This window comes from Pygoscelis adeliae, unplaced genomic scaffold (assembly GCF_000699105.1).
Source record: "Pygoscelis adeliae isolate BGI_AS28 unplaced genomic scaffold, ASM69910v1 Scaffold263, whole genome shotgun sequence".
NCBI classification, from domain to species: domain Eukaryota; kingdom Metazoa; phylum Chordata; class Aves; order Sphenisciformes; family Spheniscidae; genus Pygoscelis; species Pygoscelis adeliae.
This window is the reverse complement of record NW_008824552.1, coordinates 146,951-159,387: the sequence shown is the minus strand read 5'-3', so window position 1 is coordinate 159,387 and position 12,437 is coordinate 146,951. Positions and strand designations below refer to the sequence as shown.

Here is a 12,437-nt window from a genome sequence, read left to right as displayed (position 1 = left end):
TTTCACGTACCTCGAAACCAAACCACATCCCAATGTGCTACGCGGGGCAGGACCGCTCAGTAGCGTGGGCCTGGCAAAGAAAACTGTTCCTACACCAACATAATTCTATTGAAGAAGTCACAAGGCAACGTCAAATCAAATGAAAGTGGAACAAGTCTAGTATCAGACTTTCATTTGGATATCGGGGGGAAAAAAGACCCCGAAATTTGCTGCCGTTGCCCCACGGCAAAAATGCCACCACGCGGAGAGATGAAGCAGTGGAAGCTCCAGCAGGACCAAGCTCTTGGCAATCTAAAGCTGGGTTCCGAAGTCTGGCATGCGGCACGGACTAGTTCTGTCTTACAGGCGCCCTCCGCAAATATTCTGCCCTTTTATTCTCACATCCAGGTAAATGATGAAAATGGCTTCACGGGACTTGTTTTAGAATCATAGAATCATTAAGGTTGGAAGAGACCTCCAAGATCATCGAGTCCAACCGTCAACCCAATACCACCAGGCCCACTAAACCATGTCCCTAAGCGCCTCATCTACACGTCTTTTAAATACCTCCAGGGATGGTGACTCCACCACTCACAACCAATCTAAACCTCCCCTGGTGCAACTTGAGGCCATTGCCTCTCGTCCTATCGCCAGTTACTTGGGAGAAGAGACCGACCCCCACCTCGCTACAGCCTCCTTTCAGGGAGTTGTAGAGAGCAATGAGGTCTCCCCTCAGCCTCCTTTTCTCCAGGCTAAACAACCCCAGCTCCCTCAGCCGCTCCTCAGCAGACTTGTTCTCCAGACCCTTCACCAGCCTCGTTGCCCTTCTCTGGACACGCTCCAACACCTCAACGTCCTTCTTGTAGTGAGGGGCCCAAAACTGAACACAGTATTCGAGGTGCAGCCTCACCAGGGCTGAGTACAGGGGCACGATCACTGCCCTGCTCCTGCTGGCCACACCATTTCTGATACAGGCCAGGATGCCGTTGGGCTTCTTTTTTTTTTTGTTTTGTTACAGAAGAGAGTGCTAAAACTCGAGGGACGGCGGCTCAGAGTTGCCAGCCGCTTGCTGAAGTAAAGGACTGAGAGCTGCAACACGGAGTTGGTTGTGAGATACAAAAATCTTAGTTTATTTAACAATGTTGTTAACATTTAATACAAAGACACGAAACAGTTCTCTCTTTCAGGACCTCACCGACTTTATTCCATCTCCTCTACCACCCAAACTCTGCTCTCAGAGAAATGAAAAGGGTAGCACTGAACCGATAAAGCAGTTACTCGAGGGGCGTATTAAATTTAGCTTTGCTTTTAATCCTCAGCCGACCCTATTTCCTTGTAGTCGAACTTTGTAACGTTGCTATTTCCGTTCTCCTCCACCGACTCACTGAACAGGTACAAAAATATGGAAAATCCTAGGACAATCTAAAATCCTGTTCTACTTACAGTTTTATTTCTGAAGTCCTAGAATTCCTACAAAGGCTTCTTGGAAATGACCCCTGATTAGCCCCATTCAAGTGTTAGATGCAAGAGGTTTTCTTGTTTTTTGTTTTGTTTTTTTAAATAACGCCATAGTGGTCACAGATGTCAAACCCCGTTTTAAACATCTATAAAAGCATTTATAGACCTAGATGTCTAAGCTTAGGTCATGAAAAGAAAGGTTAACTCCCGATAGTCACTGCAATGCCTTCAGTTTTACAGCTTATTCTGGAAGTGCCACAAGATGAATCTGAAAGATACAAGACACCAAGTTTACATGATTGGCATTAAAATAAAAACGTATTAAGCTTTACAAAGTAGTAGCTCTCCGTTGCTTGCAGTCACGGAGGACAGCACTTCACTGCAAACCCTCTAATTTTCAGAAGGGCTGAGCAGCTTTGCCTCTGACAGCAGATCTAAGCTCAGGTCAGGCAAGGACAGCACGTGTTTACAAGCCGCAGTCGTACGCCTGTGCCCTGGAAGACCCCGTCGCACCGCTACACGCAGACACACCAGTTGCTTCGGAACAGTTCCTGCGAGCTCGTGACGCGACAGACAAAACGCCGCTTATTACGAGACCAGCAGAAATGTCCCACATCAACTGTCAGCAAGTCTTCCAGGAGCTTCAGCGGGCAACTGTCGCATCTCGTTTGGGTAACGAGCAGCGACATGCAACGTGAGCGTCCCACAAGGGCATCGCTGCAGAGGCAGGGCAGCGCGGTGCTCGCTAAAGGATCGCCAACAAGATGTTCTTGGAGATCGTTTTTGCGGTTCGGAAGGTTGAAGAAGGGCTGAGCTGCTCCACAGGGTACCGAGGAGATCACGGCACGCTCCCTCTCTGCCCCTATTTTCAGAGTGTAGAACCAGGCCGCCCTCGTCCTCAAACTTGTCAGCAGGGTGATTAGCACCGACCTGCAAGAGCTGTTCTTGTCACTTCGCACCTTGGGTTGTTTATTGCTGCCGTATATCCTAGGTTTTTGAACTTACTTCAATTCCACCACCGCACTCAGGCTGGTGGTTACTTTAAAAAGGCCCATCACACCCACAGCTCCCAAACTGCTCCCTGGGGCGACCTCACTGCAACCCTTGGCGCTGCACGTGCAGATCACTTGGTCTGCCCTGACGGGGATCAGATCCTCGGCTCTGATCAGCACAAGCGGAAGGACAGAAGGACTCCCTGTCCAGTCACCTCTCGCAGCATTAATCTCCCACAGCCACCTGCCGCACCGTGGAAAGCGCGGAGTAAGCAGCAGGAAGGAGTCCGCTGACCAGAACTACTTCTTACAGGATGTATTTTGTGCTTTGCTAGAACATCAGTCAACACCACTTCCACTAGCGCCTTCAGGCTCCTTAGAGATCCGCTACCAGCCACTAACTCTCCTTAATCTGGCTTAAATTTAAACCGGGACAATAAGCATTCGAATTTCAATTTTCAACAGCACGATTTTTTTTTTTAAATAAACCATGGATGAAAATCATCTTGGAGATGGAGTCACCAGACCAAGTTTTCCATTCAGTAAGAGTCACCCTGTCTACAGCTGAAGAGTTTTCCTTAATTTTAAAACATGTCCTTTATCAAATAAGATAACCGTCCAGTGGCGGGGCAACCAGTACCTTGACTTTTTTTGGAAGAACTCCCCTCTGTACTGCAAAGTCTTTCCCAAGGTAGGAAAAGCAACTGAAGAAAACTTTGAGCCCTTACACCAAACAATAAATACGAATTCAGGGCCAGTGGCAGTGGCTGAGATCAGTGAGTGAACACAGGGCTGCTCAGAGACTTTCAGAACTGCAGGAGTATTAACAGCAACAGAGTAAAATAAGCAACGGAGGAGGAAAGCAGAGGCGCACCGCCCCTCCGCAACAGCCTTTCTCGGGGACTGCAGCCTCTCTCCCAGTGACACCGTAATCCCTAACCAACTACTTCTGACCCATTTCCATTGATTTTTTTCAGTGTGTCGTCCTCCTGCTTGTGGGCCTTTCTTCCCCTGCCCCTTTCCTTTTTTCTCCCCCGAGCTATTGGCCGTCTGCCCCACAACCGTCTTCCCCGGCATTTCAAGTGGGACAGTTCTGCGCTCGCTTTAAGGCGAGAGCTGGCAGCCTCACTTCCTAGCGAGGCAGAAGAACTGGGACAACGCACCGCCACTCGAGCAGCACGTGCAAACCGTGCGCTAGCGAGCACTGTGGAAGCAGGGGTGGAATCACAACCCCGCTGTGCCTGCGCGTCTCCACAAACACAGTCCCAGAATAAGCTCCTCTTCCTCTCCCACCCAGCACCAGCGAGGAAACGCTGGCACATCTTGTAATGCCACTGACAGGAGAAAAGCAATACAGGTGACGGCAGGCAAGAGGGCACACCGGCACAACCACCTAAGCAGGGCGTTGTCTCTAAGTTGCACGCTTCTGACAACAATCCCATCCAGATTGCTCCGTAACTCTACCAGGAACTGTTCCCGCTCCACTTACAGTGAGGGAAGAGATGGACATGCAGTGCTGTGAAGTGTTCTGCCCCCTTGAAAGGCCTGGGAAATCTTGCACGCTAAGGGCGAAATAACGGATACTAAGGACAGTAACTTCCCGGCAATGGCTCCGGCGTTCATATATTAGCACCTAAGAGCCTTTGAGATCAGACAATTCTTAAGTTTACCAAATGGCTGACCTGTCTTCCAGGCAGACACGTCCACGCAGGTTACCCACGCAGCATGATGGTTTACACCGATAGGCAATTTGGACAGATCACTGAACATCTTTCCATACTTGTGATAACTACAGCTACCTTTTCCTTCTCTAAATCACCATCATCCTGGTATCACAAGATACTGCCCCGAAGAGATCTGGGATCATTTGCATTACACAAATTACAGAGACGGGAGGCTCTGCAGGACTGAAAAGCATTGGTATTGGAAGACAGAAGGACTTACAGCAGCACACGTCCTCCTCAGTGATCGACTTCTGCGTCTTCAAACTGCCCCGCAACTACCGGTGCTATGTCCACCTCCATCCCATCTGAAAAACAACAGCCAACGCTACGTAACAGGGCAGGCTCGCAAGCAGATGATGCTATCACACGGAGGAGAGCGAGTGCCCTCTGTTGACAGGAGATGGCCGGAACAGAAAACTCCTTTGCTGAACTTCTGAAAGCGGCTTAAGGAAACACCGATGTGCTCCCAAGTCTGGGGGTTTGTTCCAGCTCTGTCAGTCGGCCACTTAAAGACGTCACCGCTTCCTACAACCTCACCCTATCTTATTAAAAGACCTAAATACTGGATTTAAACTATTTCATTTTTTAAATGAAGTTTCAGTGTAACATAGGGCGTGATTCTTTTTAATAGCTTTAATTATGCTCTAACAGAAAGAGGCTGGATCCTGTCCTGAAACCGCTCTCAGCCATCGTGAAGTTGAAAAAAGGAAGAATCGCTCTATGCTACAATGTCAAAAAACAACAGAATTCTGAAACTGAGCAGCCCTGGGGGTATTAATAATTGTAGCAAACCAAGAAGCAGTACCGTAACAAATAAGATTAGGGAGGCAAATGAAACCTATGAAGATGGCTTTGAGACACGTGACATACTTGCCATTCAATTTATTTTAATTTTCAAAATTTTGCGGTTCAGAAACCTGACAAAGTTTTCAAATGAAGGGCACTGCTAAAACACGAGTATATCACCTAAGGTTATCTTTGTATTCTATAAATTTATTCAAAGTTCTGGAACAAAGAGAACCTGTAAACAACTGACAAAGCAAATAAAGATTAAGAAAATGATCCACGTCGATCAGATTACTTATTATCCTGTTGACTATTCTAGGCAAGCTGATAGCTAGAAATCCACAGCAGCTGCATCATTTTTCATCCTTCGAAAAATGTCAGACCATACTAAAACACTGACATTTATATCAAAAAAAGAAGCAATACTACTAAACTGCTTCCCTGATCTTCCCCCAGGTAATGTATTGCCCTGGTGAAAACAGCATGCAGAAAAGGCAAAATTTGAGAAACCGGTTTTTTTTCCCCCCAACAAAAAGAAACCTTACTCCTTAAATACATGTTTGAACAATCAGTAGCATTAAGAGACAGCACCCTTCAGAAAAGCAGATTTTTCTTTTTTTAATCTGTTCCAGTGTATTTCAATGATTCTGAATTCACACGGAACTCTGTAAAGAGAATTATTAACCTACAATTTAGGGTATTTTCAAGAAAAATACTCTTACCTGTTCAGAGTAGAAATTGCTTCCTAATCCCAGCACAGACTGACAAGTTTAATTTTTTTAAATTCTAAATCAACTTCACCCTACCACTATTCCAGGAAATCATACCAGTAAGAATCAAGAATTCTTAACGCAGTGGTCCTCAATCTTTAACACAGCAGCCCTCAATCCACGGCAGGCAATATGCTGCCCGTAGGGCCACAGGCATTTTTATAACCTGTGGTTGTGAACAAAGATGAAACCGCTGTTGACGCACGCAGTGCAGTAAGGTATCGCCCACAGCATGATACTTGCTCAGTCCTGGTGCTCATGGATTAGCCAGACTGGAGAACCACCGCTTTCATATATTCTTTAGTAAAACAAAAGCATTTCTTACCTTCAAACTCCCTGATCGAGTCTTCTGTTCTCACTCCAGCCATGTTGTACTGACTGCTGACAGACTGGGCTAACATCCCCTCTAACCTCTCCAGAGTGGCCTGACCTTCTGCAGTTAAATGCGACAATCCTTCTTCGTAAGTGTAAAAGGTCGGGATGTCACCTTGTTCCAGCTCTGCAACAACAAGTTCATGTTTATCAGACCCGAGTGTAGGAGCCTGGATCAAACAGGGGTGGAGGAACAGGACACCAGCCAGGTGAGTTATGCTCGGATTAACCGACTGAGATTAAAAGGCTGCTTACATCAGTTACAGAATATACACAGCGATGTGAGTTGACCATGCCGCAGCATGGGCACCGAACGTGTGCTAGCACGTCCACTGGGAACAGGAAAGGCTGATATTTGTGTCTTGGGGCTTTCGAGAATAAGAACAGTGTTTTTGCTGAATTCCAGTGATTTGGCAACCTGATCTAGTTGAAGACGTCCCTGCCCACGGCCGGGGGGTTGGACCAGATGACCTTTAAAGGTCCCTTCCAACCCAAACTATTCTATGATTCTATGAACTTACAGATTCCTGAGTTTATATACTGTGCCTACGGCATGAAGAACATTTAGGCGAGATGACACGGAACTTCTTAACAGACCAAACAGTTCTCATGACAGACACCGTAGGAGAAGTTCCAGGTATCCCAGTGCTGGTGAGTATTTCAAAAGAAACAACTGTTACGAACCGTGGGCCTCAACATCGTACTCCTCCCCTTCGTAATCGTTGTCTGAATCTTCATCGTCTGGGTCTGGGTGCAGAGCTTGGCATTCACACATCGCTGAAAACATGGCTTCCACTGTACGAACAAAACAGAATTATCTTCTGGACAAGCAACCAAAACAAAAAAAGAGATGCTAATAGTTAACCTGCAGTGCTTTCAGTCAGCTCCCGTGAGCTACAAATCTCCCACCAGCTGAGACCAGGACTCCCAGGAACCGTGCTTGTGCAGCCAGGCTCCCATCCCAGCTGGAAAAGGGCACCTTCAGCTAAGATGCTGTTAGAAGCAGCTACTTAAACCGTATCTTAATTGTTTGTCCATTTGCACATCAAAAATCAAGAAGCCAGTGCTTCAAGGTTAGGAAATTTAAGGACACAGCTGATGATCTATAACCAGCTCTCCGGTCCTGCATAGATGTGACCAGATGCTGAAAACACAGGGATACTAGAGGCAGCGTTTCCCAAAATACGTGAGGGCAGACAGGAGTTGCAGAGATTGAGAAAAACCTCCCTCGTTTCTCCAACAATATCCCACAACAACAGGCAAGAAATCCCAGACTGAGTGATCAGAGAGATTGAGAATATTCCTTTACCAGAACCACCGCTGAATTCGTATTTGAAAACGTCATCCAACACACCAGCAGCCAAGCAAGAAACAAACCAGGTTTCCTAGATCCAGCCTGCTGCTTTATCCTCTCAACAGCACTTTTCCATTATTTCATCGATGATAAAGGCTTATCTCTGGGCTATTCAGTCTGTGGTTACCCACTACAGGATTCCTTCCAGCACCTGATACATACGATTCTTAAAACTTGGATCCAACTGTAAGCGCCACGCCGGACGAGATACGACTGCTTTCCAGTGGTAGTGTCTGGACATTAGCACATTCCTAATGAAACTGTCGCTGACTCAAATATCACTGAATTTGTAATTAAAGAGATATTTCCCATACAACTTCTCTGCAAATGTATATAGATAAGATTACCTGTGTCATGGGTTTATACTTAAAAGTCTCTATTTTAAAACATTGGAATTTTCCGTGAGAAACGGCTGCTTGAAATATTCCAGTTTCAAGCACGATAAAACAATTTGCTTTGTTCTTCTCAGCACACAGACAGCAAGTAATTAGAGAAGGACACTAAAGGATCATGTCGTTTACATCTCTATACCAGAGATGTCTTCCACATGCAGCTGGGACTTCAAGCTAAACTCGATTTCCCTCTTCACTTACAGGCTGATTTGTCGCTAGGTACAAATCTGAATTCCGCAATTGGTTCAACATCGTCATCGCTGTCTTCCTCCTCCTCCCCTTCAGCCATGGGAGCCTCTTTTGTCTCCTCCTCTTTAGAAAATTGAAAGATTTAAGAGAAACATGTTTATTTTGTCCAAATAAAAGTCACGTTTGTTTATTCTTTCAGGAACACGCACCTAATCGAATCAGAAACCTGGACGCAGCCTGCGAGAGGCACAAACCAACCCACTCCCGTCCACATTACGGATACATGCGGTCCTCTCACAGCACCTCGACCACACTTGCAACGCACACGAAAACTTCCCTGTTTATAATTTTAGGACTTTAGATTTCCGTAACGGTCACATGATGTATTCACGTACTTCAGGAAAATTGCCTGATTCTTATTAAAAAGAACTGTACTTAAAAAAACCCCATAATTCACAGTCGTTATCATTTACTTGCACAATGCTATATATGTATTTTTTAAATCACATTAATTTTACGGATCCTTAACACTACCGTCAAATCAACTAGCTTCCAGCGTGGCCCCTGAGAGGACTGTGACATTTACGGAAGATCTCTACTCCATTTCTGACATTCCTAGCCAGCCAGCAAGATGTCAGAGGTAGAAAGCGCACCCAGAGCCAGTGACAGCTGTGAGCAAAACCGTGCTTCCTGACTTCTGTGCGCTACACACGTGAGTAAGTAAGCAACAACGTGATGTTTTACTTTCCGTAAATATAAAAACCGCAGAAAAGATGGCTACAGTTCATTGCTTTGTGGCTGGGGACACTGCACTGACAGCCTCCAAAGTGCCTAGTTATTTTCTACAGAAAAAGAGGAGTACAGTTAAGGCTGTACCACCGAGAGTGGCTTTTATCACATACAAAACTGGCACCGCCAAGAATATGAAGAAGCCAAGAAGCTGCCAGCCAGCTGCCCCCAAAAATGAAGTGTCCAAGGAAGCTACCCAATCCTTTTCCAACTGACACCCGCAGGCACAGCTTGTTACTGCTAAGTCCAGCTCTTTGTTTTCAATGAAGTCAACCTCTGACTGCCTTTTTCTAAAAAAAAGGGGCGAGGATAAGGCGCGCGCACACACACACACAGAGAGCACAACAACAACTTTCAGAGGAAGAACAAAATGTACCCTGCCCAACTAAGAAATGAAGACTCTTGCAGCCAAAGAAGTGGAGAGGTTTGGGTTTAACACTGTTCAGCAGTTAAAACCCCAGGGATAGACTTGAAAACTAAACAAATCTTCTACTTGCTGTAGAAGATTTACTGTAGCCAGAGTTCACGTGTTAAAAAAAACAACAAAACACAAACCCCCCACAAAAATCAGTTTATTAAGGATTTATAGATAAGAACTATCACAAGACATCCCTACTTTCAAACACCATTATCAGAATGAATTAAAAGCTGTAAACAATATCTTTCTCCAGACTAAGCTCAGTTTACCTCAAAATAAACACAAAGGAAAATGAGAAAGAACCAAGAGGTGTATGTACGCTTTCTCTTATTATTTGTAGTGACAGACTGTCAGAGAATATTAGTGACGAGAAAAGGAAATAATGAAGAGTATTAATAGCTTAAAAACGCCTCTGCCTCCTCAGAGTCTTAGTCTGTATACTGAAAGTACTGACATCTAAAGAGAAGTTAAATGCCGATTTTAACCTTTAACTACAAGGACTAGTAGGCATGAAGGGGAAAGGAGACCTGCTCAAGACTTAACACTCGTTACTCTTCAATTGAGATGGCAGTTTATGACACGCTTGAAATATCAACAGGTCTGCCAGAAGAAAAAAAACCTGATACATCAAAAATAGAGAAAATCTGCATACAAACAATGAAACAGAAAGCTTGTTTTCTCTAGGTCAAAGCAAGAACGGTCAAAAGGTCGGTTTTGTGGGAAATCTACAAAGATCCATTAAGCCTGGTAACATGAGCTATTGTCTTTTTTTTTTTTTAAAGCAAGCTGCGGGAGAAAATGAATGAAAGCTTGCAGGCTAATGTGAAACAGCAGGGATTCGTTTTTTTCTGGAGAGGGTAGCAACATTAACGTAAGTTCAATAAAGCAAAAATGATACCTAAGCTGGAATCACAGGGAGACTGCAGAGGAACTAAATTGTTTAAAATTAGTTTAAGAGAGCAGAGAAACGATTTTCAGCGGCTCCAGCTGTACGTATTCACATGCTGAGAGCAGAACGGTACAGAAGTGACTCTAAACAAGGGCAAAGCTATACTTCTAAAATAACTATCCTTCAGGGAAATGAAAACGAAAATACAAGCTATTACTTGAATGAAGCATATCATTTTTAAAAACAAAATTTACTCTTTTTGAAGAAGAAATCACGCCGCTCAGGACTGCTAAGCAACACTCCAGGCATACCTTCGAATTTGGCGTTCACCATGACGTACAGGTGCTCCCACGGGTAGGCGTTCAGGTCCCTGGAGACGGCATGCAAGCTTATGGTGGGATAATCCAAGGAGAAGCCAACTCCGGAGTTTTCCAGCCAAGACAGTCGACTAACAAAGCCGGGGGAGGCAGGGGGAAAAAAAAAAAAAAAAGAGACAAGTTAGAAACTAACAGAGGACTCTAAGGTACCTGACTCACGCCTGCAGAAAAGCAAACCAACCCCCAAAAAGTGAGTAATTCTGGACAAGGCACTTACCCCATTCTCAGGTAACACACGGTCCTCCACCTGCCCTAACAGGACCTTACAACAGCGTAACTGATGGCTGAGGTAAAAGAAACCTTTCCTTAAAGAACGTGAAGCTAAGCACCCGAAACACGTTTCAGCTTTACCACATTTGCACTAAACCCTGAATTTCCCTCCCTACATCTTCATTTTCTCCTCCCTGTAGATATTTATCATCCCAAAGATAACTACAGAGGTTCCAGAGCACAATTTATAACTCAAACTATTAAATGTTCTGTGGTTTTTCAGGATAAAAAGAACACTATGAAAAGAAAGTCACAATCTCTGGACAGGCTGGTGAGGGGTCTGGAGAACAAGCCTTATGAGGAGCGGCTGAGGGAGCTGGGGTTGTTTAGCCTGGAGAAAAGGAGGCTGAGGGGAGACCTCATCGCTCTCTACAACTACCTGAAAGGAGGTTGTAGCGAGGTGGGTGTTGGTCTCTTCTCCCAAGTAACTGGCGATAGGACGAGAGGAAATGGCCTCAAGTTGTGCCAGGGGAGGTTTAGATTGGATGTAAGGAAAAATTTCTTTACTGAAAGAGTGGTTAAACATTGGAACAGGCTGCCCAGGGAAGTGGTTGAGTCACCATCCCTGGAAGTATTTAAAAGACGGGTAGATGAGGCGCTGAGGGACCTGGTTTAGTGGGCATGGTGTTGTTGGGTTGACGGTTGGACTCGATGATCTTGGAGGTCTCTTCCAACCTTAATGATTCTATGATTCTATGATCTCAGTTTCTGAAGGATTATAGATCTGATGTGGGTATAGCCTGCATGTCGAAAAACAACCAGTTCTGTGATCAGCAGAGCCAACAAAGCCAGGTTATGGTTTCCCCCCGCCCCTCACAACTTATGCGTTATAACCTCTGCTTCCCCCCCTTTTCACTCTCATCCCTAACCACAGCAGGAGACAGCACAGGTTGTCGCCACTGGGCTGCTACCTCCTTCATATCAGAAAGATCAGTGTCTTTCAGGCAGCAAAGAAATCAAACCCAAGCTAGTTTTGGGTGTCTGTGATCGACGAGGTCACACAGCGAACAGAAATACTGAGGGGCAGAACGCGAGACCTCCACCGCGTGCAAAACTCAGCGTTCGCAAGTTTTTGCGGAGGGACAAAACCCATGCAAAGGTCACAGAAGACTCCTCGCCTCGGGAAATCAGGCCGAGAGCAAGAGCTAGCGAAGTGGGAGTGAGGAATTTCTTTCCTAGCCACAATCAGCCAGTTCTCAATGTTTACAGCTGCTGACACAGAGTCAGTACGTGGATCCAAAGCCGCATTGTCCTCCCGGGTACCCGGTTCTCCCACAGCACCACGCTCCTGCAAATGCTGGCGTTTTCTATTTGCTACCAGCAAGTAGCTCTGGTAAAAGCTCTACGACACGCTCGACAGATATTGGGAGGAAGCTGGCAGACTTGTACGCGCCTCACACAAAAATCTACTGAAAGCAAGTTACAAGGAAACTCAACATTATACGTGTCGAGAGCAGATGCTGCGCGAACAGAAGCCCTTGTATCCGCAACCAAACTACTAAACAAAACAGTAACTGAAATTCCAGACAGATTCCTCTCTGAGAGGAACGCAACACCACTAACAAGTTCAGGTGGGCCAAAAGCCTCTCAAATAATATTACCCATTTTAGAAACGCTTCAGTGTCTAAAGGTTTTAAAAGACAATTCACTACTCAGTGCACGTTTCAGATGACGTTTT

General features: G+C 45.4%; 1 protein-coding gene across 1 annotated transcript; it reads right to left on the bottom strand.

The window, feature by feature from the left end:
• Nucleotides 1-1,083: 1,083 nt before the first annotated feature.
• On the bottom strand, nucleotides 1,084-10,574 carry CLNS1A (chloride channel, nucleotide-sensitive, 1A; the record flags this gene model as incomplete). Its single annotated transcript, XM_009321950.1, has 6 exons — nucleotides 1,084-1,705; nucleotides 4,374-4,458; nucleotides 6,035-6,208; nucleotides 6,766-6,876; nucleotides 8,029-8,139; nucleotides 10,424-10,574. Coding segments are annotated over 5 exons (615 nt in total), but the record flags the coding sequence as incomplete, so codon positions are not given.
• Nucleotides 10,575-12,437: the final 1,863 nt, after the last annotated feature.